The following is a 26,483-nucleotide window of genomic DNA, read 5'->3' as shown; positions in this document are numbered from 1 at the left end:
AAAAAAGAAATGGAAAGCCATGTGAGTTCTTTAAAAAAAAAAAAAAGGCTGGTTTTCACAATCACAGCGAGCAATGTGTTGAGAGAAACCCTGGCAGGCTTCACTCGGTTTCCACATCAGCATTATTTCTGACATTCTTGTGTGACAGACTGAAAAGCCGACAAGTTATTAATCGTAATCATCTAGAAGTGTTTCACTGTTGTTGGTGGAATGTTCTTCTGCCAAGGGGTCTCAGAGAAAGCACCCAAAAATACATGCAAAGCAAATGCACACTAATCTGCAATTATTAGCTTCGCTAGTGGCATGGCTCTAGGTTTAGCATTGTCAGTTGGTCGGTCCACCACCTATAATATATTCAGTCTATGGTCCTGACTGAAATATCTAAAAAAATATGACATGTTGCATTCATGAGAATGGACAACCCGAAAACATAATAAAATCACATAACAATAATTCAAATTTGTTCAATACTTTAGTTTATGACTAAATACCTGCAAAACTGATGATGACATCAGCCTCAGCTGGAGTTTGAGTTTAGTGCCGATTAGCAAGAGTAAGCACGCCAACACTCTAAACTAAAATGGTGAACAAAGTAAACAATATACATCCCAAACATCAGCCTGTTAGAATTGTCATTGTGAGCATGTTAGCATGCTAACGTATTTACCTTAACCTACAAGCTGCTGGCATGGCTGTTGACTCCTAGTCTTGTCCGATATTGTTGATGAATAATAGTTTTGCCAGGAGAGGATTTAAAAATACAAGTCAAGTAAAATGCAAACAAATCTGCAATGATCACATATCTACTTAGTTCAGTAATGCATGGATTTAACACATCATTCAACACACAGGCAAGACATATCTTTAGTTCACCCCACACTTGATTTTTCACCTCTTTGAAAAGATTTCATTGTGTCAGAAACCCAAGAAACTGCACTGATATTCATCACCCTTGGCTGTTCAGCTGCACAGATTTTAACTCAGGCTTTTTCCACGAAGAGCTGTCTCCCGCCAGCGCGCTGGTGTAGATTTCTCTCCCTGAGCCTCATCATTTGATTACCCTTTGTTGCCTCCGACAGGCCATCATTTACTACTGTCTTCTATCTCGTTCGTTCTGGTCTCCACTCAGACATATATATGTACTGTTAAATATGTGGCTAATATCTACAGAGATCTGGCCGAATAAACACAACCTTGGACGGCGTTGCCAATTGCCTTTAACCTTTACAACGCATTTTACACACACTTTGATTTGACTTTACATGGACACTAGGCATCCACAGCAAAGAGAGAGCCTGCTCAAGCAATTAACCTTCCTGTGTATTAAATATCACAGACCACCTTTGTCTTGAGTAACTGTGTGTAATTAATTTAGCAGTTGATGATTTTACAACTTTACCCTCTGACATGCTCCGTTACCTTCATTCATGGTCACCATGGACATCGCATATCTGTCATATGCACTGTAACACACTCAATTAGTTTTAATCATGACAAAGGGCAAATTCACAAAAGCCTCGGATTCAACTTAAATTAAAACAACTGAAACTACAAAAAATAGAAGTATGATCTACCTGAGATTTAAACATATGCACAGGATGTATGTCACAGCTCATCAGGTATCAGATATTTCTGAAGCACAAACAGACGACGCACCAAGGTGACCCCAATTCATGGAGCTCATCAGCGTCCCATCTGACAGATATCATAGCTCCTCTTATCATTTATAGCCGGCTGGGACATAAGTATTTCCACCTGTGCAGGTTTCCCCAAGCAAAGCCAAAACTGTGACATAATGGCTATCTGCTGCTGGCCCCTGTAGTCAAAGTGGTGATTGTTGTTTTTTTTCAGAAAAAAAAACTAAACGCAAGATTAACAAACAGCATCATAATGAAGTAGCACCATGACTTTAACATATAAGAAAATGTATAACATGAATCACAACTAGGGTGAATTTGTCTTGTACATGGAATATCCTCTTAATATTATATCTTATATATTTCTTTGACTCTCGTTTACTATCTAGATGTGTTTCAGAGAGGAGAAATGATAAGGTGGATGATACAAGATTAACTACATGACAGTGAACCCTTTAAACACATTACTATGTGCAACTGTAAAATATGAGAAAGATGAAAATGCTTATTGCATGTTTAAGTGCTTGTACGGTTTCATAAAACATGTACTATCCAAGGACAATACTTTGGTACGGGTTTATGAAGTATTAAATAGAGAAAAAAAATCGGAACTTTGCAATGATCAAAACCTGTGAAGATGAATCTCTCTGATTTCATCATGAATCACTCTCACCGCCGCTAAAAGCCCAAAGGTGAAACACATTTCCCTATTTAGAAAGTAATTCACACAGGAGTCATAATTTACACCACGTTTCCTTGTGATTTTTGTCTGCCGAGCAGCAATGATGGGAAAATATATTTGAGATAAATGACATGTGAACAGAATCATTTCATGGTTCAACACATTCGCTGTGATTTACACCACAACCACCAAGCCTTTAAGGTCCCAATACCAAAAGGGCAAAATATCTATTTTGATTGGAACAGAGGCGGAGGAATGTCAGTTAAAGATATACGTCCAATTCAATCAACATCCTAGTTATCCCCAGAGCCACACAGTCTAAGAGATCTGCAGTAATGAAATAGGATTGGACATTGAGATGTGAAATGCATATGCCCCCTCTTATTATGGCTGCTATTTGATAAGGAAACGTGTTTGCTACTTGACAGAAACCACTTATCCTGTTCCAGGTAGCTCTTTTAAAATGTTCCTTAACATACAACCCCTAAGCTACATCTACTCCACCGAAAAGGTGACGTGTTATAAGGTGAATATGTGAGAAAAGCCTAACTCTGAATTAGCAGCATTCATTTTTACCGCCCTTACTCTTGCAATTATCTTAAATTCTGGATGAATTTGGTGCTGATGAAATGCTGCGTTAGCTCCATAATTCCTACCATACAAACCATGTTCCTCTTCTGGCTTGGCAGGGAGGAGATAACATTGTGACGGGGAGGAGGTGACAGCCTCATCTCAATGTGAATGGAGCTAATCACCAATGCAAATTGCAATCAGAAGGGCATATCTCTACCTAACTGAGAGATAATTGCGCGATTGTGCTGATAACAAAAGGTCAACCGCGTGTAGCCACTAAGCTCTCAAATGATCATCAGACACACAGCGTCTCCAGCAGTGAATATTTTTACAGATTGAATCACTGCATTCATTTTAAGGCCAAACACTACTACATTGTGTTGATGATGAAGATTTTGAACACTGATTATTCAGCAGATGCTTCCTTTCAGATAAGACAATGGCAACAAGAAACATGGATCAAACCACAAATACGAAGTTCAACTCTTCATTTTAAATAGTCAATAAAGTCGTGTTTTTTTTTCTTTTCATCACCTCTACTGTCAAATTCAGTTTGCCATTGTTCTCCTGTCATAATGGAAAGCCGTCTTTGAGTGTCCTTGTGTGGGCAGCCCCCAGTTGTGTGGTGGGAGCGCCCTCTAGTGGACTCACCGTGGGATCTTGAAGAGGGCTTTAACTGGGTGCATCTCAGACAGCGGGGGATCTCCATCTGCCAGCTCGATGGCTGTAATGCCGAGCGACCACACATCACAGCGGGCATCGTAGGAGTAGTCATACTGCTGTTCACAGGCTATGACCTGGCAAGACAACACGACTGTGACCATCTGAACAACTCATTTAAACTGTTAAGAAGTCCTAAAAAGCTGTTTTCCCTCAAATGCTTGAAATAAAGCACTATCAATATCACCTTAGAGATATTGAGTAATAACTTAAAGAAAATAATGTTCAAATGGACCATAAAGCTGAATATAACTTCTTTATTATGGCACTCTTTTACTGCCTAAAACCTGGCAGAAGTACAAATATCTATATTTATGGACTATTTAAATACTAAAAGGTAGGTCAGCTCAGTTGCCCGTGGTATGAGCCTCTCTTTTCCACAGTCAATAATTATAACTGACACTACATTTTACAGCTGAGTTTATTCTAATTGCCCCTGAGGTCCCTCCCTAGCAGCCCAATCACTGCACCTCATTTCTGCCAAAGAGTAAGCCGAGGGGCCACAGACTCCCAGCTATTAACCTTGAGGCAACCTCAAGCGCTGCACCCGTGGAGGGGAATACACAATGACACAGGGGAGAGTCACACAGAAATAACTGAGCCTCTCTCCCTCGCTCTTTGTGGCACATATAAGAGATGTTGCACATTTAAAAATGTTCAATTAGGCATTAAAACATGTGTGTGTTAACTAAAGCGTGGACTCTGACCTCAGGAGCCATCCAAAACGGAGTCCCGACTGATGTGTTCCTTCGCAATCGTGCACTGGTCAGTTGAGCTGAAACACCTAAAAAAAAATTAAATAACATCACTTCTTATAATAATCAAGATTAGCATGTTTATTTGTGTGAATTTGCTAAGAATAAAATACAATTAATGGCTAAATGTTTGAATTAATCAATAAATCCTGGCATATCATTTAGTGTGGCAGCCTGCCAAGCAGTAATAATAATGGGCTATAATCATTTCAAATTATGTAGGACAGATTTTTATCAGCATGAGTCCACTTCATCTCCATGACACAGAGGACATAAACATGCCTAGGGGTGACTCAAAGTCATTTACCATAACAGCTTCCTTTTAATATGCAAAGGATCAAATAATGCAATTTAAATGAGCAATAATAGCCTTAGGTTAAGGCTACGGTCCATGAAATAAGTGTGGAGCACATAAAAGGATTTATCCTGTGCTTGTGTTTGACTTCACAAACAACGTTGCAGGGATGTGCTGCTGACCATACCCATGGATCAGTCAAACAGAAAAAATACTTAATTTATCTGATAATGCACTTTAGCGCACAGATAAAGCTGAGAGACATTTTTCAGACCATGATGCATTTGTCTCTTTCCAGCAGACCCTGAATTGGCTAAATTGCCTCTTTCAAAGACCATTACCAAAGTCAACCAGTTTGACTCCTCCCTCAGCTGTCAGGAGAATGTTGTTGCCTTTGACGTCACGATGGATAATTCGGTTGTTGTGCAAATGTTGGAGACCCTTTTAAGTTAGAGGACAGAAAACACAAGGTGCTCAGCATGAATCACCATCCCATTATTCGTCATTTGTCATTAGTATAAATTAGAATATGATGCATCTGAAGGTTATGCAGTAGAAAGTATGTAAAAGAAGTTCCACAGCTGTTCAGAGGGAGAGACATTCATTAACCAACTGCCACACTTCCCCTGCTGAAAATAAATCCTCAGCACGCTCTCTGCATGTTTGCATGCCACCTCCTCAGTAACATTAGCAGTTTTGCAGCGAGCCATCTTACCAAGAGGGCACTGTATAAGATGTACGAGATAACAGGCTCCTGCAGACGCTGGTCTCGCATGAGCAGGCCTTTGATGAGTTCTGTGACAGAGCCGCCGTTGCACAGCTGGGAGGGAGACAGAGAAACTCCGGTTACTCGTCCATCACTCAACTCTGTAGATTAGGATTCATGGGGAGAGCTAACCCGCACACACAAGTCAGAGGACGCAATGCAGCATCACACAGCAGCATGATAGCATCAACTTTCATGTAAGTGGGTTGCTGTGACAAACTGTGGCCCTTCTTATAACAACTAAAGTATTAAAGTGTTTCAATTAGGCAGCTGAGTTTTAAATATTTTTGGGATCACAGTCACAAAAATGCAGTAAAGAGTACCCCGTCAAGCCATGTAAACAAATAGTGTCTACATTCGGTGGTGAAGCAGTTTCTTCCTCATTTGCAAAGCTGATTTTTAAAATATTTGTATCATTTACATCCACGTAGATTGGCTAGCAGTCTCCTTCCTGGCCATTTAGCACACTGCTTGATTTCTGGCTTTTGATATAAAAATAAAAATAAATCGATTTTTTTGTAATTATTTTGCAAATATTGTTAAATAGGTAGACAATATGGCCGGGGATATGATCTTAAATGGTTAAGAAGAGCTCACCTCAAGGACCAGCCAAAGTTGTCCACCTGATAAGTTGTCTGACTTGTAGAACATGCCGAAAAACTTCACCACATTAGGATGGTTGGACAGGGACCTCAAGATGTTGTATTCTGCCTCAATTTCCTCGTCCACATCCTTTAAACAGCAAAAGAAAACGGGCAGAGTTGGAACATAGAATTTCCAGAGCTGTAGCAATGCAAATATGAAGCAAAGGTTGAAATGTCATGAAAATAGCATTTATTTTCTACATATTTCAGGTTGGGTAACAGCATAAAAAAAGTAATAGGTGGACTATAATTAGACTACTACAGATGGGGTTAGAAAGTCACTAACAAGGAAAGGAATGGGCCGTGTGTTAAACTATTTCTGGCAGTGCTTTTCTATCAAAGTAAATCTCAGAGGAAGGGAAGAAGTCAGAGAGGCAGAATTTCTCCTCCTGGATGTCTGAGTGATAGTGTCAGCAGTCTAATCAGGGAGAGGGATGAGAGAGGAGGCAGCTTCATCTTCATGGCCATCAGGGGAGCCTCATTGTGGATAGCACTGGCAGGATGGGGATTGTTCCATTGACACAATCACAGGCACGCCTAAGACCAAGTCTCACTACTACAATACGGTTCCAATGCAGAGGCTACAGCGGTCTTATCACACAGACAAATGAGCGGATACACAGAGAGGATACAGACAATGCAGCAGCTACACTTCCTGGTGAGGGTGTGTTAAACTTAACATGACAGGAAATAAATGAAAAGAGGAGACGTTGATATATATCACTGGAGCAAGTACAACTGCATCAAGATGGAGAGGAGGAGAAAGTACTGGCAACTTACTCTGTTTGTATGGCTCGCATGCTGAGACAAGTCACATAGTTATAGAGAAAGACACAATGGTTTTAGTCTTTGCTTTTTTTTCCCTCTGTCACAATATTATGAGTTCTTGCAGTAAAAAAAAACTGTCAAAATGATGGTTTTGGGGTACTCAAACTAACACTTAGGATGGGGAGGCAGAGTCAGATTAGTGTGCGAATGATCTAGTTTAACCAGCAAAACAATACACACTCAGTCTTACAACAGTCCATCACGTTTTCTGTTAACATGAATAGAAGACTTATTTATTCAGGACAGGTCAACTGAGTATAAATGCTGCAGTCATAAAGACAATATAATATTAGGCAATATACAAGGTACATGCTCAATTGTATCAGTTACAGGTAAGTAAATAAGAATAGTCACAGATGTAACAGAGAGTTATTAAGTGTTTTTTGATTTTCTGATTACTTTGCACTAAAAATAGTTTTTCCCAAAATCTTGTGTCCTCATTGCCTTAAAGCTGAGAGATAACCAGTGGCAGATGTTGCTAACTTTACACGTGCAGTGATGTCACATGCAGCTAGAAACTTATTATGCAGCTAAAAGAGGTGGATACAACATGTAGGCACAAGTATGACAATAATGCACCTTAAATGTAATCAGTGGTTCCCAACCCTTGGGTCAGGACCCTATACAAGATATATACAATTGTTCACAAGACAATTAACAAGATAGTAAAGCAGAAAACAAGACTAAGAGTCTGCCGCCATACAAGCCACTCTGTAAAGATGTGGATGATGAGCATGGATGACTATACCAAAATCCATGACAAAAAAAGAAAATCCAATTTGTTGATATAATTTGGTCTGGACCAAAGTAGTGGACGGGCTGATCTAAAGATGTATGGATAAAAAACTATTGCTACGAAAAATTGCATTCATTTTTTTCATTCATTCCAGTTCCAAATCCAGTTTGGTTGGTCTTAAAAAATGTGTCAAATAAAACGAGGGAAAAAAATAATTTTCAATTGTTTTGGTCTTAACCCATAACCCTTGATGATGGGCTGCAACTAGTCAATTCAAAGGGCTACACGTCAAAAAGGTTGGAAACCACTGCATTAAATGATTGAGTAAATGAGTTTCTGGATACTCTGGTGGATTTTACAAGTATTACTTTAAATGAATGCACTATATAATGAAGCCCTAGCTGGTTCTGCAGCATCCAGAGTCCACTTTAGGGTTAACTGAAACAACTTTTGATGTCTGCAAGGTGACGGTTATTATGTTGTCAAAGTGTAACTCAACTGCAGGAAATGGAAAATAGACAACATTCAGTAGCCACAGTGGTTTTGAATTCTGCAAAAGGTTCCACAGTAATAGGGACTTACATTGATCGGGTCCAGGACTTTCACTGCTGCCTGACTCCCATCCTTCTTGTTGGTCACTCTGTAGACTTTCCCATATGTTCCTTTACCAATGGTCTCCACTATATCCCAGTTACTTGATGGATCGCCCAGGTTCTCCATGCCAATCATGCTGTACTTATAAGGATACAGTCCATACAGTGACCTCCTAGAGGATAAACACACCCCCAGACAAAAAACTAAACTTTACAAAACATAGAATATTTAACATGTTCAGCCTAAATGGAAAAAAAATTAAATTCTTTGTTGAAATTACTCTATAGTGACATGGAAACTTATAGCAATAGAAACTAAGATACATGTAAATACATTTCTGCCTAATACTTTGTCCTACGAAAAGAAAGATGAATGTGAATAGCTTTACAGTTGAGCCTCAACAGACCGGACTTTAAAACTGTTTCAGTAGGACAGAAAAACACTTCCAGTTAACATCACAGAGGAGCAGGTAATTCAAATAAATAAATAAAACTGAACTGTGTAGAGCTGTGTATGTATAGAACAGAGCAGTACATTTATTCCCAAGGGCCTACTCATTCAGCTCAGTGAAACGATTATTTGCCAAGGGAGCCACTTAACAGGTTTAAAGCAGGAGAAAACCAAGCAAAAACAAAGCAGACAGCTGTAGGTGGAGAGGACTGTACTCTACTTACATGGCAAGTGTTATTTTCTTCTGACTCATCGGGGCTGAGAAAAATTACAACTAAAGAGTCTCTTGTGATCATACTATAACAGCAACAATAGCAACAGCTTCCTCAAGAGGACGGGCGACAAGTGTCATTGCACAGACACACTGAATTAGCCCTCTCCACGGGACCTCGTCACTGCCCACTAAGAAGTGCAATCTCCTCAAGATCAATTGGATTGGACAGAGATTAACTTGACAAGTGTCGTCCTGAACGAGCGGTGAACAGGCACGGCACTGTTTTGTGAAATGATCATTATGTAAAGCGTTTTATAAAGTGATTTGCATTATATAAAGGTTATAAGGGATAATGATCAACAGCGATGCAAAAGTGCAATGTAAATCATCCTTTAAGTCTACTCGTGATGTTTCTGTGACCAATGCAACACGAAAAGACCAACGCTGAAAAGCATTAAGTGTCAAAACAGCTTAACCGGAATGACATGATGGATTGGGAACTGATGTTGCCATGTTGGAGTACATGCATCCTATTTTTTTCAAAATGACACATATTCCACATTAGCATGATGGAGAGGAACGTTCGTGGACAATCCCACAACGGCGCCACTTGTCGTAAACGTGTTATGCATCACAGTGCGACCCTGAGGGAGGGAAGTCCAGATCAGCAGATTGATGTGAAAAAACAAACAAACTGTGAATGATGTTTAACCCTCAGGAGCTGTAGCAACTCACACGTGAGGACTGATTTATGAATTGTTGTGCATGCAGGTTGAGCAACGGCATCCGGGTAGATATGAGATGGATATGCGGCTATTCTGTGGGGACGTTCAAATACGCAGCACTGATATCCTTCACCGTGTCCTTCAGGGAGACACATGCGATAGCAGCACTGGCCAAAGTATCTTTTGTAATTGTGCGTTTTTATGACACATAGATAAATAATAATTACACACACAGAGCAAATACTGAATCACTTGCAACAAGTTTGATTTCATCTTCAGTCTAATAATCCATCATTGATGTATTGAAGTTAATCGGCCATTTTAAACCGTCTGTGAATAATGCATCACGCCTGTCTTATTAATCAACACGAGCCAAAACTGTTTACTTGCCGTTTATAACTGTCGTCCTGTAGTGTAACATGTGTCCAACCTGTTCTGCATCTACACAATGCCTTGAACACATCACCAGTCACCTGTTGCCAAGAGACCGTCACCAACTTTTGAAACAGACGCTCATATTCCTCTACAGCAGCTTTTTGTCATAAACACTTATAAACGTATAAACTGCAGATCATATGAGAATGATTATCGTTTTAGTCAATTAGAGGCTAATGTCTAATAATACACATGTTGTTCTGCAAGAGCTTTCAAACAAGCAAGAAGTACAAGCTGTTAATACCAAACACAACAACAACAGATAAACTTTAACAACAGATCGTGCATCAGTCAAGCATAACTTTAAGTTACACAGCACAAATAATCTCACCTACTGCTTGAACAACAATCAAAAACACATTCATAGAGACGGCAACCCAAAAAAAAATTCAATTAAATTGTCAAAGATCAATAAAGCTCAGATCACAGAGCCAAGAGTCACACATACCTGCTTCTGTGAAAGTGTTTGTCTCTCCCTCACACCAAAACGCTCCCGTGTAATTCATGCTAATCTATGGGGATTAATAATTCACCAGTAATCTGCAAACTGATCTGCAGCACTGTTAAATATTCAGGTGGCAGATGTATCCACTCATAATGGTGGCTGATATGAAGCCTCTCAGGTTGCACACAGGTTACCAGGAAGTTCATGATAGTTGCTAGGTCACATGACATGTCCGTCTCCCCCTTCTGTACATAATGTTATTTACACATCAAGCTTGTTTCCACTTCATATGAAAGCTTTGTCTTCGTTTCTTGTAAGCCAGTGACAACAATGTAATAAGGAAATGTGCAAAGTGCAAAGGATTCCACTAGACAATCTGTCCATAAAGTCAAATATAAATCCAGAACTCCAATATTAACCCATTGTAGGAGTTTACAATATCATATATATATATATATCTATATCGACAAAACAGAGCCTCACTCACACACAGTGACAACAATCGAGACATTATTCTACACGATAAACCACAACACTGGATGTTGCTGTTGCCATGAGTTTAAAGCCCCAAGGATCTCATTAGGTGGAAGACAGTCACAGCAGCTGGAAACAGCTTTAATATTGTCAAAACTTGATGCATAAAAAGCTCCAATTTTCATACATACATTTTCTATCATAAGGAGGCCAAAATGATCTCAAGCCTTCTCACCGTAAGCCCCTCCTTGTCACATAAATAATCAATAAATAACAATCAACTATAGTCACAAAAGGAGTCAATTTGAATTTCATTGAAATGATTAAGAACATGGACAGGATGATTCTCCCTATGCATTAGCATCGGTAGTGCAAAAAAAGCCATTTATATATATTTTTTTACACACAAAAGGCTCTCCTGCTATATATTGACAATGAAGTAGAGCAGTTGTGTTACAGGACTGATCTAAGGAGGGAAGACGTATTTCTGCTACAGAAAGTTAGGATTATTTCTTCAATCTTTTGATACTCCTCTAGACCTGGTTATCATCTGTATACATTGTGCAGCCTGTGAAGAAGGGTAGCAAGGAGAAAAAAATTGAGAGCAAGAGTGGCTTCTTCATTTTTTCTTGACTTCTGTTTGACTCTTGACAGATTTGCTAGCATCAGAGCACTCTTTTTTATGTATTGTTCCCAAATGAATCAGATTTACTCAACTTTAGTTCTCATCCACAAAGACATTTTCTGTCTTATTGTCAGAAAACAAAGAGAAAACCTAAATGCTGTTCTCTTAAATGGACAGGAGACACATCATTGCTGCTGCAGAACAGGACACCACAGGTCGTCAATGGCAGCGCTCAGGTTACCCTTTGTTTACCGTACTGTCAGCATACCTGAAAAAGGGATATCGTGTCTGCTGTTCAAGAGCTTCTCTGTGACACAGTGAAAGGATGAAAAAAAAAAAAATCATCATCATCAAACTACTACTGGGATATGTGTTTGGTTGAGTGTTGCTTTGTGATGATAGTAAATGCAGATGCTTCTTGTGCAAAATGATATGCCCCCCAACATTTGCATTTATGGCACATCTGCATAATTCCGAGTTTCCGTGATTGTTGGAGGTGGTAATAGCTTTAGATGATGTGAACAGCTGCAGCACAGGGGCCGTCTTTGTCACCAGAAACAGTGCAAAGTAAAAGTGACTAATCTAATTTTCTGCTTCCATCAAACTCGTACAATCCTACCCTCTCTGGTGAAGCCTTGCGGGAACTCCACTTGGTAAACCCTTTGGTAAGTCTGCGGAGAGAAAATATATAATCCCTTTTAAGGGGATATGAGGAGGCTTTGCAGTAAACCTCCTCTAGCCACGAGCCAGCCTGAAAGCACTGTGCCCTTTTTCTCACCCAGGACCACCAAAGCCTCACACGACCACAAACAAAGACTTTTTTTTTTTGTGGTTTAAATCCCCAAAACTCAGCAGTCCACCTGCATAATTAATAATCTCCAAATGACAACTTTGAATACACAAACCATCAATCTAATTAACAATAAGCCAACATCACGGTTAAAGTAAACAATCTAAAAACCTGAACCACTGTCAGAAATGAATCTCTGTCATCTAATCACAAATATCATAGCTGTTGTAGCAGCGACTGTGACATGATGCTCTGCAATATACTATACAGGGAAATACTGTTGTAAATGCAACAAAACGATTCCATTATTTCAAGGAAGTATGTGTATTTCTTTCACCAAACTGTGGCATCATTCCAACAAAACAGAGAGTTATAACTCAATGTGTCAGTATGTTAAGATTGCTTTGGCTCGGTTTTTATAACAGGGTTTCAAAATGCAAAACTCTCAATTCAAAAAACGTCTTATTCTTTCTTCGAAATACAACGTTCTAAAGTAAACACTACATCAGATTCTCAGTCTTTGGAATACAGCCCCCTCATATATTACTAAGTGTACAGATTCAATAGACTGCTATGTTTTAACAACATAGCTTCAACTGATATACATTATACATGCAATTTCTTTCCCTTACTACTAGTCCTGTCAAAAGTTTGCATTGTATTGAGTGTGTGTTACAGTCATGTAAATGTATTGTTTAACATTATATGTTTTCCAGCATTAATCATCTCTGTAGCTTTCTGGATTTTAGATGATTAAACCTACAAGTGATTCAAATATTTAATGCTTGATGTCTTGAAAGAAAAGTAACTCTGTGTTGATATCGAACAGAAAAACAATACAGTGAAATACAATAACAATCATCATTTTGCCTGAACAAATGCAAAGCTTTCTGTAAAGTTTGACTGTAGACTTCATTATCAATATTTAGACCAATGCAGGATACTCGATAATTTGAAATAGCATCTAAAAACGTATTTTCTAACATCATTTGAGATATGGACTTCTGGATGAATGGTAGTCCTTTTCTAATTGATTTTGTCATAACAAATTGACTATTGCTAAATGTTTTGATAAGAATTAGGAATTAAGGAACATTTTACATTAACATGCGACGATTATCAAAATTGACTCAACGTTTTGATGTGTTGTAGACTTAATAGGTAATGTATTATCATATTTGATACAGATGTTTTCATTTTGTGTGCTCCCTGAGATTTTGAGGTCAATAGTACTTTAGAAGAATGACATTTTGTCTTCAGTTTTGCAAATCAAATGATATTCTGTAGGGAAAACTGAGCCAAAGCATTAGTAAAAATACTGTCATAAGTTTGTGACCCTTCAGACCAATTTGTATTTTCTTCCTCATTATTTCTCTTTTCTAGTTTTCTCAACTATTTGAGGTTTTTAAAAGTTGGATTTGCTAAACAAAGCGGTTTATACTGTCCCCTGAACCCCACTGTATGCATAGTACCTAGCAAAGCAAAGCCTATAACGCCATCATTAAAGTAATCCAGTTGACAGTGTAGGCCTGTGCATGTTCTGCATGATGAGAAAACGACTCCTACCTTGAGTACGCAGCCTCCGTATTTCCATCTCTAAAATCTGCAAGACAGGGGAAAGTGTTTCACACATCAGCGGATTACTGCTCAGTCTTGTATCCATCTTTGTGTATCGGGGTCAACACAGCCAACACTGTAGTCAGTGGTACACAAACCTGACTGTTACTGGCTTTAACTAACAAGTCTATACGTGCAGCTTACCGTCCATAGCAACATGTCCGAACTGATTTCCCTGTTTACTCCGCGAGGGGATTTTAATTATTAACAGTATAGACATCTGAGCATGTTGTTCTGCAGACCGGAAGCTCTTAGCTGACCAATATCAACTTCAATAGTCTGTTCATGCTGTGTGGGGCGGCAGTGTACCTACCTGGACCGGAGGTGCATGAGGAAATGTCCAGTGATGCTCGCAGCAGCACTACCTCCAGCACCAGCATCTCTCTGCAGGAACGTTGTCACACATTCTCGGTGGTTCAACCCGGACAAAATTCCTCAGCTGCTCAATACTAGATTTTTTTTTCTTTTAGCCTAATTGGCAGAAAAGAGAGGCTTTGTGTGGCCATTGTTCAGGGCCTCCCATGTTTATGAAACATCGACCCAATTTTCCTCAAAGTGCTCAGTCACATGGCATTGAAAGGTCTTTCTGGTGCTCTGAAACGGGCAGTTGGATAAATAGTTTATTCAGAAATCCGCAGTACAGAAACCTGTGAATAATTTTAAGATTTCTTCCGAGTTTTTTCTGCCGTCTACTCTGAAAAAGACCAACCCACTTACAACGAGCATACACTGAAAATAATTCAGTGATCTCAGTAGTGTGTACCGATGCATATGCTCAGCTGCTAGAAAATATCTAGCAGCTTTTGAAACGCGCTGTATTCTTGTATAAAGTCACATTATACATTCACAAAGGTCACAGGATTCGTCTGTGGCTGTTATAATCTGATGAGCTCCAGTGAACTGAGACCCCTGGTGGACACAGTTTGGAGGTGGATGTCTGTATCCAGAGCAGCCTCACATCAGCTCACATCAGTGGATTGAGACCAGAGAAAGGTCATTACGGAACGTGATATTTCAGCTTTATGCAGCGAAGATGATAGCAGTGGCATGAAATCCTGTTTTACCCTCAGGTCCGTCTAGTACTCATGTCAGTCAGATTTCATGGAAATTACTTAAATTACACCTGTTACAAAATTATTCTTAATGGTCATGTGTAGATAAAGAATGATTAAAAAGAAAAATTGGCAAAAGAAAACAAAAAGAGACATGAATCAGTGTGTTTATATTTTATTCACATATGTTACATTTTGCATTAAATGTCCAATTCATACTTTCTGGTCAAACTCAGAAAGTTTGAGTCAGCACCTACAGTAATGTACTGTATTCTCTCTTCATTCATACAGGAGAACACACAAGAGCTTTCAGTTACAATTTACACCCATTACTCATTGGCTATTTGGTTGCGGTCATTTACAAAGTGGGTACTGCAAAATAAAGAAGAGAGGAGAAACTCAGTAAACACAAAAGCAGAATGCATGAATTCAAGAGGAAGGTTTTTCAAGTGTTAACTTGTTCCTTAAAGATCCCTCGATGCCACACAATGTGGCCCAGCATTTCAAAATCAGACGCCATTGATATCAGCAGAGTGCTGTTTATCACTCGAAAAAAACACTGTTGCAGGCACAGCTGGATAAATTTCCTCTCTTCAAGAAAAAAAAAAGATGATAATAAAAAAAAAATCAAGTAGCTAACTTGACAAATGGTGGTTTTAAAGGATGTCATGCACAGTGTACTCAAATCTGATAATCTTGTTATGTTGGAATGCAACTATAAATCACAGCTAGATGACGCATGAGTAAGGGATAGTCATCACAAAAAACGCTCTGTACTGCAGTTAGGACTCGACAATCAAAAGCATAAAAAGGGAAAAACGTATTTTGTCATCACAGACGGGTGAAGTGTATTGACATTTCTCCTCAAAAAGCAACTTGAATGTCACTGAATTTCATAGTTTCTGGAGAAAACTTTTGACAGAAGCAATAAAACATTTCTGCTGTCATGGTGTTCAGTTTTGCCAGCGCAGCAGGACACCAAATCAGTGCAAGGACTTTTTTTTCTTAAAAATGTATGCTACTTAAATTCTTTTGACTTGTGGCTTTTTGTGGAGCAATGACAACGAATCGATCATTCATTGACAGGCTGTAGCTTCAGCTGTGTTAGAGTTTCTTCTTCAGAACCAACCAGAAACAGAAAGCGCTGTGCGATGGGGCGGGACACCAAGATCTGTAGTGAGTGCAAGGAGGTGGCCGCATACTTCCTTAAACATTAAAGTGAGTTTGAGTCAACATTCCGAGCCATCTTCCATAAACTCAAAGCAAAAAAAGAAAAAAATAAATCTTCACAAAAGTTAAAATTACTTACTTGCACAATGAGCAGCAGCATTTATTTAAATATCTAAAAACGTATTTTAAACAGCAAACAAAAGAAATTCCTGAGGATGGATTGCAACTAGACCCATAAAAAGAGCCTTTGCCTGTTTGCAAAAAAACTCTGGTGTGTTGATGGGTGGACTTGTCCAGCCTACCCTCACATGTCAGCAGATAATGAGTGCACATTGCAATAACATCGCTACACTCGTCAGGAGCCCGAAACTCATGCCAGCACAGCAGAGCACATTTCGATAAATAAAAGGGATATGCATTAATAACATCATCGTAAATGGTGCAAAAAGTAATCAAACTTTGCAGGGACATTCAGCACTTGTTTTTTTTTTTATTTTTAACCCTAATAAATATGTTCCACACCAATTGAATTTCTGGGCAAAGTTGTGCTTTTCACTTTGATCTTACCGAATTCTGTTTTTCCCTGTTGAAAACCACACAAAAAAAAAATATCACTTAAACACACACACACGTGTTAATCTTTAGGTATGATTGTACACCAAACTTCACATAAACCAAGGCTGTGGCAGCAATACCCTCACTGGGATGTTTGTGTTTATCACGTTAAGAGTTCCCAAATATTTTTGATCGAGGCAGACACATAAGCCAGGAAAAAAAACAAAAAAAAAAACTTCTCCGTCACGGGTTGCTGTTTTCAGTGGACTTTGGAAGATCTTAGAGTCCATTATAGTGAGGCCCCCAACGCTTATTGATGTGATCGAAGGTGTGTGAACCCCACTGCTGCTCCAACACTCGATACCTCTCTTCACATAAGAAGAGAGGTTTGCCACGGCTGGAGAAAAGCCAGAGGGGGAAAACAAGTGTGAGAACTGGGTTTTATTTGCAGCAACAAGTATTTAAAAAAGAAATGTGCCCCAATTTCATACTAGATCCTAATTCTAAGAAGATTTTGAAAAAACTGTGTGTTTGTACTTCACTGTACTGTTTGTAATCACGATGTTATAATAACTGCTCTTTATATACACTATTGTCCCACAATGCAATGCACAAAGAACGGTACAGAATTATGTAAACGCTTTACCTGTATCAAGTGAACTGCATAACACTGTGTGGCGTGTGCGTGTGTGATGAGAGCGTACCGTAAATCGCGGTCCTCCTCTCCGTGGGCATCAAGGTAAACAGAACCCCACAGGCAGAAACGATGTCCACGGATGATGATGATGACTGAGGCATTAATCAGTAGAAAGATGCCTGTAGCTGCGCCACAATGTTGGGAGTGCTGTCAAAATATAATAATTTCTTAAACCTGTAAATTAGGTTGTGTTGGCAAAAAAGATATCAACATGGCCCTGATTTCGAAGCGCTGAGGAACTTACCAAAACGCATTCACAGATGCCCTGCTGTTTGCAGCACACGCCTTTGAGACAGACGAAGGCGCCACAAACGAGGCAGAGGGCGGGGTCTTTTGGCACCTTTTTGCAGGCGGTGCAGGCCTTCCTGTGATAGTACTGGAAGATGATATTGTAGTTGTCGGGCAGCTGAAGAAGGCGGGGGGCTGTCCACTGAGGTTCCTGGACAAGCAATGTCTTCAGAGGAGAAGAAATACAGAAGTATGTCAAATATACTGAAATCAGGCCAGAAATATATTGTGCACTGCAGTCAGTAGATTTCATCTTCGAACTCTTCCCCAAACTCTCAATAAAGATACTGGCTGCTCACAAAAGACACATTTTATAAAAAAATAAAATAAAAAAAAAAAAAAATCCAACTTGCTGTCAGCCTGAATAAAAATTAATTTTTTATTAATGACGTCCTTCGGCTCTAAGATGTAATAACACAATAACAAATAACATTCTTTGTAAAGTATTGGCAACCTTAATTGACATGCAAGACACTCTACATTTTCACAAAATGATGAACAACGTTCAAGGATACTGAAATACTGGCGGACGAGGGGAATCAGACACATGGCTAGTTATGCCAGTCCTTCTCCTCAGAGACTCTTAACAGCTATGGACCTTGTCAACCAAGGTTGAAACTAATTTCAAAGTGTCAATAGCACTTGAGGCGCATGAATCGTTCACAGGACATCAAGTTCAAAATACATGGTTTGAATATTGAATTGCATAGAGAGTATTTACACTTTCTTTAAAACTCTCAAAAGCTCAAATTCGACTACATGCTGAGATTTTCTGAATTCAAACCCATACTGCACAATGAAAGTCACTGGGAATTGGCGTTAGTTTGTTAAAAGGGCAAAACTACAGTATTATTGTCGTACTGGATTGGAAGCTATGTTCACATTCAGCTTTGAGTTCTGACTGGCCCTCAGATTTATAATTTTTATTTTTATATATATATATATATATATATATATATATATATATATATTCTCTGGTCTGAAATTCACACATACCAATGACTGCTCTGCCTGCATCTGGGAGAGCCCTGTGACCTCAGCGCACCACTGTGTCACCAAGCCAAAGGCGCTGACCGCCCAACTCAGACATGAGGCACTGTGCACGATGTTGGCAGGCTGAGGGGCCGAGGGTAAGAGCCCCAAACACACGGCCAAGGACGCAAACTCCTCCTCCTCCTGAGGACACAAACACAAAAAGAAAGCAGCTGGCGAGGTCACTCTCTTTGCTTTCACCAACACCTTTGATTCACGAGTCGAGTCTACCAATGAGACGTCAACCATGCTGGTTTCATGTCGAAATCATGAGAAATTTAAAAGCATTGGAGACAAGATGAGTAGAAATATTGACCGTTCTTACTGCAAGGATACAAAGGTATGGTAGCTTCAGCAGGTTGGATGATTTGTATTGTAAAACATACCTGGCAGCCAGTTAGGTTGTCTCCGTAGAGGTGATGCTGCAGGAGGCATGAGAGTCGCAAGAAGGGCAGACAGAACTGCTGAAGGCTGAACTCGATAGACTGTGGAGACCACACACTGGAGCTCAGCTGGGGAGGGAAATAACAGCAGCACTTGATCAATAACCAGCCAACAGCTTGCTGATAACACCGTGATATATATCTCCCCTGGAGATTAGTGGAGACATAAGACCCCTGTTTTTCATGGTAATGGCCATTTCATTGTTTGAAAGAAAATGAAAACGAGCAAAGACAAGAATGAGAGGATAGGGAGCATCATATTGAAGGCAGTTGCGTCTTGAAGCACGTAACAGTCATTTTAGTGCCTCACCATTGACGTCTCTTCAGTTTTCACCTTGTAGACACTCTTGTCCTCCGAGAGCTCACTGATAACGTGACTGAGCAGCGCTTCAAACGACGTCTCGGCATTTGCAACGTTCTGTGGCAGAAAATCAAAACGCTGACAATATGAAATCAAACATTGAAAAAGATTTACACTTTAATATATACATTTCACATTTGATCTTAATCGAGGGGAGAACATTGAACCAAAGCATTTTGTAGCTGTCAATAAAAAAACCCTCTTTCCATGTTGTTGCAGTCCCTCCCAACACTTATGTCAGAAAAAAAGCCTTTCATCTATAGTAGGAGGAGGAGGAGGAGGAGGGGGGAACAACTCTAGTTCACCTGCAGAATTAGGTATTAACATGAGCTCAAACTGATGAAGCCATGATAAATATCAGCAGTCTAAATTAGCCCTTCATAAAGCATACGCCACTCATTTATTGAGTCCGTTCGTCGCCCCTTTGAATGATTTCACAGATGGATACCTGCCGTTTCTTGCAGACAACATTTATCATAGCCTACAGGGATTCCAAAAATAAAAATACAAGCGCATGACCGTTAACCAAGGACAAAAACACAAGAAATAAAATGGTCATGGCCTTATCAATCTACTACTAGTTTTTAAGTAGAAGAATGTCACATATCACAATATATATTGGAAATCAGAACGCGTCACTTGTGCATCTACCTTCCCGGTATAAAATATGCACTGTAAAATATAATGACTTATGCAGAATAAGCAGAAGACAATAATTCTTTCCATACAATATAATATCTGATAAGTGGTGGAGACATTACTGAATGTGTGTTCTGATAAAAATTCAACCGGTTTGGCTAGTATTTTATGTAGAGGAAAAGCTGCATGCATTTATCAGGCTGGAGGTGGTAGAATATAAAACAGCAGTCTTATCTCGTCTGCTGTACTTTGTCATAGATTTATAGGCGAGGAATTTCAAGTCCATGGATTTCCTCCCTCTAGGCTCTGACCTTTGTTCAGACTGCATCTTCTTTAACTACTTCAATTTAATTACAATGGTGCTCCACCAAATATGGATGCCATCCTCATTGTGGATTTGAAATCCATCTTAATGGCAGCTTGTGAATGCCTGGACTACTGTTGATGACAATGTAGTCGGAAGATACTAATCCAAACCTCCATTATGGATGGAAACACCCTAAAGAGGAGGGTTCCAGCTATTTGTCTTTTGACATTCAAGTCGGCTACTCACTAATACAGATTTAATAGACTGAAGACAGATAGCCAATTAATGCAACACTGTCCAGCAATCACACTTTTCAAGATAATGAAGATCGACAGTGGAACTCACATAAATGAAACCGAAAGGGGCTCAATCCATCTCAATAATAAGTCAAATGCAAGGATTTACTGTTATAGACTAGTTCTACAAGCAGGGGATACAAGTAGACTTTTAACACCCTTTGAAAATGTTGCCCAGCAGGGTTGGAACTGCAACTGCACAAAAAATTGTTTTCATTACACAACTATTACAGCGGTTCTGAAAGGTTTTATTCTGTTTTAAGTGCTGTGCCATTATCTTTACAGTATGACCTTCTTTTTAGAACATTTTTAGTTAAGATTAACAAACTGATTAGAGACATACAGAGATGTACCGACTACGGAAGCCCATGTAGGCAATCTACACAAGAAGCAAAGGAAAATCAGCTACAACAAGAAATAATTACAAGCCCAGTAAAAGAGAGTAAATATTAACACAAGTTAAGTAATGGTCAGCATACAGCATCACTATCAGCAAGGTCTTAACCCCAGCTGACTTTTACCTTCTTGAGTGCTCCAGATGTGCTCCAGGCCTGCCGTTCTTCTGGGCTGAACTTGGTTGAGAGTGCAGCTACAGCCTGAGTGAACTGCAGGTTGTACAGCATCTTCACCACACAGGTAAAGTGCTCTACACGGGGAGAGAAGGTGGCACTGATTATACAAACCAAGCCACGTGGAACCATAAACAGAAGAGGAGAAGCACAATTTACACAGATGAATTAATGTATTATGAATTAACGCATACCATTGCTTCAATATGTGATCAATGTGGGAATTTTAAAAGATCTTCCAGCATAATAAAAAAAAAAAAAGCAGGCCGGCAGCTATTCACAGAGCCATTGTATTTCACAGTCTTGCATAGAGAGCCTCACTGAACAGTGGATAAGTGCAGGATAATTAGCAGAGCGTTTCAGGAGGAAAATGTAGGCTGAAGGATATTTAAGTTTGGCTTAAAAGTACACAAAGAGAGCCATTTGTTTTCTTCTACAGCAAAGGGCTACTGACAGCTCCACTGTCCTGCTCACGACAACTGTAAGTACACACAGTTAGAAGGTGGAACTAATAAAGGAGGCCATCCCTTTATAGCAATTAAGTGGACCTCAACCTCTCCATTTCTCACAGGAACTACACTTTTACCAATTATTCCAAATCCAAACTATTTCAGTCATCAATGAAATGATCTTCCTGCTGTGACCCTCGTTTAAAAAGACCGCAGTGCGTTGGAGCAGGTCTTCGGGGTGGCCCCTCCGCCTTTTCTAGTGAAGTACCAACATGGAGGAGATGAGGCGACAAGCCATAGATGAAGGGCACACGAAGGGGGTGCAGCCCTCCCATCACCAGGGTCACGTCTCTCTGATCCTCACGGCCAAATAACAGCAACAGGAGCACAGATAAGAGACGTGAAATGCTTCTTTCCAGCACTCAGCGCTGATTACTACAGATAATGGGGGCTGCCCTTGTGGAGCAGCCACCGAGACACTCCCTGCTCTCTCGTAGCGTCGTGATGCAGACATAGGAACCGTACCTTTCCGCAGAGGCTGTGGCATTGTTAGCACAAAGATAATCAGGAGGGACGGGACGTCTCGAAACAGCATGGGTACCTCAGGCCTCTCGTCATCGAAGCCACTGCAAAACATACAAAGAGCTTTCAATCAGTCAAATAGCTATTGTGATGGGGGAAAAAGAAAGAATACATGCATTTATTCATTAAATAAAACCAATAAGGCCACGCAAATTGTGAAATACAAGTTCTCTCTTTATTACTTTATTGTAAATATGGTTAATATCGGCTGTGCTACTTTTTACATAAGCCCCTTTAAGACATGCACCTCATTCCGTTAATGTGACGATAAATTTAACATGTCGGTCTACTCCGTCTCTCTCTCAAACATCGTGTGAGACTTGTCTCTTTCTGTGAATGAGCTATTGTGTGAATAAAGCCCTAAGAAGCATTCATGTCTGAATCCTAAAAAGCCATCACTTTAAATTCCCGATGAAGGCGGCGATGTATTGCATGTCTGAAAAGGACTTTTAAAAAACAAAAGGTCTTGGTGTGTAGACCGTTTTAAATTTGCTTAAATACATGGCATGAAAAGGCCATTCCTTGCATTCGCCAACCAACTTCCTTAATGCAGCCCTGGTTACATTTTCACATTGTGTGCCCTCTCCATTTAAATGACTTCTTGTTCTGTTGACAATTTAGTGAGGCTCCAATCTCCACTCTACTCTTGAAAGGCCTCGGGGGCTTTGAATGAGAGGAACTGCAGTAAAAGAATAATACCTTCCATTACCAAAGCACTCACCAGTTAATTCCACTGTGCATTGGAGGAAAGCCTTAGAGGACAGCGTGTTCAACCCTGCTAAGACCACTGCACACAAACTATATTTGCACACTGTAAAAACCTTGACACATACCTCGTTGGTTTATCCAACAGAAATAAGGCAAGAGCAAAGTTTGGATCTATATAGAAACATTTTTCTTTGTCCTATTTAACTAGGCTGGATCGGGTCGACTGCCTCAGGGTGTCAATGACAGCGCTCCCTCCTGAAACCCTATCAGAGTATTTTTAAACAGCAAATAGCTCCTCTGAGCATACTGTATGGCTATGAGCACTTCAATAGTAACAGGTGTAGAAGCTGTCTCACAACACTAACAGGGAGGAAAGGTTGTTCAAGCTCATCTTGTATTGTCAAGTGCTGCCTGTAGATTCTTTTTTTTTTTTACTCACACCATCAATCCTGACAACCCAAAACAGGTGTCCATGAAACGCGTACTGACATACAGTAGTGATTCAAGACAGAAAAAGAAAAAGTGTGCGAGGTAGAAACCTTTTGTGTTGCTAAATACAGGTTTCTGTTGACGCTAAGGTGGACAGCTGGGAGCCGCGATGCCGTGCTGGTATGGCGGTGTTGTTGTGGTGCAGTTGTTCTCAGTACAGTGAATTTGACAGGGCCGTTTGGCTCTCTGTGGAGTGCCCGGTAATTTGCCAGATGCAGCAATTATTGGTATCTATGGAAACCACAAATGGTCCCTTTGCTGTTTTTAGCTCCTCTTTGTGTGGAGGAAAAGGCTGTTGGGGGTGGGCAGGACGAAATGGTGGCGTTTAGAGAGTGGACAAAGTGGCTCTTTGATTGCATGTTTATGTGAGGAAGGAAAGTGTGAGGGGGAATTAGAGACTGGGCGGGTATGACAAACGTATGAACAGATTTATAGATTTTCTGTTAGCAGAGGTTCTTTATAGAGTAAGCCACTCACTCTGCCTCTCGGACTTGTAAAACCTGAGTCAGCTTAGTCCAAGGGTTGTAGGCTGAATCGATGCTGTACAGACGCATGTGCATGGCCAGCACATGGAACAGCTGATCTGAAATAAAAACACCAAAACATATCATTGTCATGTTCCTGACAAGGTCTGACAGGAACAAAACCAGCAAGTGTCCGTTTATCTCAGTGTCCATTGTCACGCTCCACCAGCAACCAGTGCTGATCAAATGATGGAAGCAGCTGACTTGAACCGACTGCAGGCTAATGGTTTGGCTCAGATAAAAACCAGGTCAGGCCAGATGGATACATGGTAGCGCTCGATAGCCTTGAGCAACTCTTTGGTCAGGTCACACCTGCTCATTGTGAAACTAATGGAACATGAGGAGAGACCCCCTGCGCTCTCTCTCTCTCTCTCTCTCTCTCTCTCTCTCTCTCTCTCGTGTAAACACTAGCTTTTAATAGCAGGATATTTCACAGCCTCGATTGTCTTCGTCCAGAGCAAACCTGTTACAAGTGCCAAGATTTATGACATTACAGCAAACCGCAACATCGGCAAAAGGCAGGAAGTCGTTTTAGATGTTAAGTAATAAAAACAATCCAAAGTGAAGACATATTCTTGTCTTTCTTATTAAAAAATAAACCAATGCATTCTTATTATGAACTCAATCCAAGCCAGAAATGAACAGAGCAAACGAGCATTAGATATAAATCCCATATGAACCGTGCTTGAAACCAGCACCACTAAACTAACTCCTTTTCAATAAGCAACACTAATCCTATTTGATTTTGTTTTACAGGGAATTATGATGCTGTAATGCAGCGAAGCGCTTCAAATAATGAGCGCTGCAATTTGACTTTAGTGAAATGTCGATACCTGGAGCAACACTGCCCTCCACAGGTAAACAAAGACACGACATAAAGCGTCCTTTGTTGCATCCCATTTGTCCTCACTACGGCTCGTTTCCTCTCTTCCCTCACTACCACTCACCCGGATGAGGGAAGGAAGATATAGGAAATGAGAAATAAAGGAGAGGTCAAATATATAATATAAAATTGTAATATGTATACAGATGTCAACAGGCTTATTTCAAGCTTCAGGTCCAATATGTGATCACAGTTGTTTGCCAAGCCAAGCAACGTTTTCACTGGAAACACCGCAATAGATAGATTCCTATTGCCAGTATAGATGAGTATGCCTTTCTGCTTTGTCCCCCCCCCCCCGGTGTGTCACGTTCAACGTCACAAACCTGTAAATAAGGATTAGTATACCGTTAAAATGTTATATGTTGTTGGAATGGTCTGGTGGCTTTAAGGAGCGCATAGAACAGATGTTTCTTCTCACATCTAACTCTGGTTCGGTTGAAATAACCCCTTTAATTAACAGAGGTGGCTATTGTTGGAACAGTGGAAGATTAACAAAGATGGGTTTTGATCAGTGTTATCTTGTCTGTCCAGTTTGAATGTAGTGTGTTATATGACGACCAGCGAGGTAAAATTACTGCTGTCTGGCCCGAGTCAGGTGGTCTTTGAGGAGAGCATATTGCTGTTAAATGTTGTGTGTGTTAATGAATTATAATCGTTGTCCAGATCCCTGTTGACTTTAGTTAATATAGTCACTGAAACATGCATCACATAGTGTTGTGCGTCCACCAGGGTGTCATGTTTTCATTACTGCTGATCGGAGCTCCACGTGAAAACATTTTAGAAAACGTTACAACAAGTCTGCTTTGACAAAGTTGCTAGTTGACAAAGTTGCAAACAATAAAGAGTGTTTCCTCCTCTAGTGAGGCAACTGTAAGACACTTGGACACAAAGGAAAGATAAGATAGTAAAGCAAAGCAGGGGGCATTTGTAGAGTAGTTAGAGGCGTCCTCTGTGCCAGAGCGAATTAAAAGTCCTTCACTATGAGTTCAACAGTCTGTCATTTCATTATTTAAACCTGTGCTTTCTAACTGATTAATCAAATGGTCCTCCACGAGAAAGGCCTATCCTCTAGATAATGTTTAAGAACTTATGTCACCATCATACACTTTTTCAACGAAAACAATGATAAAATGGCATTCAGGTGTTTGTTCGCTTTCTGTGGCAGGTATTTGACGACTGCATGAGTCCTCTAAGGGCATATGATCATACAGTTGTCTACGTGTAAAATCCTATCAACCACACAAAGAATAAGGGGATTAAATAATACAAATACAGCTGTCAACACTCACCAAGTACTGCAAGTCTGCACAACTGAGACCAACGTGTTCAACATGCCCTTTAACTCCCCACACAGTCGCAGCCACAGAGTCCCCAAGATTAATTCAAATGTTTGCAGTTAAGTAAACCAAGGACGTGCTATTTGGAGGCTGACTC

At 40.0% G+C, this 26,483-nt stretch overlaps 2 protein-coding genes across 7 annotated transcripts in view; both read right to left on the bottom strand.

The window, feature by feature from the left end:
* The window catches only part of myo3b (myosin IIIB), a 61,657-nt gene extending 47,272 nt beyond the window's left edge, over window positions 1-14,385 (bottom strand). For 3 of the 4 annotated variants that reach the window (XM_068735076.1, XM_068735084.1, XM_068735104.1), the window contains exons 1-8: window positions 14,319-14,385; window positions 13,955-13,991; window positions 8,219-8,402; window positions 6,026-6,160; window positions 5,378-5,482; window positions 5,004-5,103; window positions 4,320-4,396; window positions 3,544-3,689 (exon numbers count right to left, since the gene is read on the bottom strand). In XM_068735076.1, the coding sequence (XP_068591177.1) occupies window positions 3,544-3,689; window positions 4,320-4,396; window positions 5,004-5,103; window positions 5,378-5,482; window positions 6,026-6,160; window positions 8,219-8,402; window positions 13,955-13,991; window positions 14,319-14,385 (851 nt within the window). Of the gene's footprint in view, window positions 1-3,543; window positions 3,690-4,319; window positions 4,397-5,003; window positions 5,104-5,377; window positions 5,483-6,025; window positions 6,161-8,218; window positions 8,403-13,954; window positions 13,992-14,149; window positions 14,225-14,318 lie in introns of those variants that run through there. The other variant, XM_068735093.1, reaches the window with a different exon arrangement.
* Window positions 14,386-15,216: 831 nt separating this feature from the next.
* The window catches only part of ubr3 (ubiquitin protein ligase E3 component n-recognin 3), a 34,081-nt gene continuing 22,814 nt past the window's right edge, over window positions 15,217-26,483 (bottom strand). For 2 of the 3 annotated variants that reach the window (XM_068704326.1, XM_068704327.1), the window contains exons 31-39: window positions 24,120-24,225; window positions 22,389-22,489; window positions 21,367-21,491; window positions 19,553-19,660; window positions 19,186-19,311; window positions 18,764-18,943; window positions 17,724-17,933; window positions 17,487-17,626; window positions 15,217-17,179 (exon numbers count right to left, since the gene is read on the bottom strand). In XM_068704326.1, the coding sequence (XP_068560427.1) occupies window positions 17,062-17,179; window positions 17,487-17,626; window positions 17,724-17,933; window positions 18,764-18,943; window positions 19,186-19,311; window positions 19,553-19,660; window positions 21,367-21,491; window positions 22,389-22,489; window positions 24,120-24,225 (1,214 nt within the window). In that variant the 3' untranslated portion in view covers window positions 15,217-17,061. Of the gene's footprint in view, window positions 17,180-17,486; window positions 17,627-17,723; window positions 17,934-18,763; window positions 18,944-19,185; window positions 19,312-19,552; window positions 19,661-21,366; window positions 21,515-22,388; window positions 22,490-24,119; window positions 24,226-26,483 lie in introns of those variants that run through there. The other variant, XM_068704328.1, reaches the window with a different exon arrangement.

This window comes from Cebidichthys violaceus, unplaced genomic scaffold (genome assembly GCF_023349555.1).
Source record: "Cebidichthys violaceus isolate CVI_PGR_0920_01 unplaced genomic scaffold, fCebVio1.0.p SCAF_11, whole genome shotgun sequence".
Lineage (NCBI taxonomy): Eukaryota > Metazoa > Chordata > Actinopteri > Perciformes > Stichaeidae > Cebidichthys > Cebidichthys violaceus.
The sequence above is the reverse complement of the archived record's forward strand: the minus strand, read 5'-3'. Positions and strand labels throughout refer to the sequence as shown.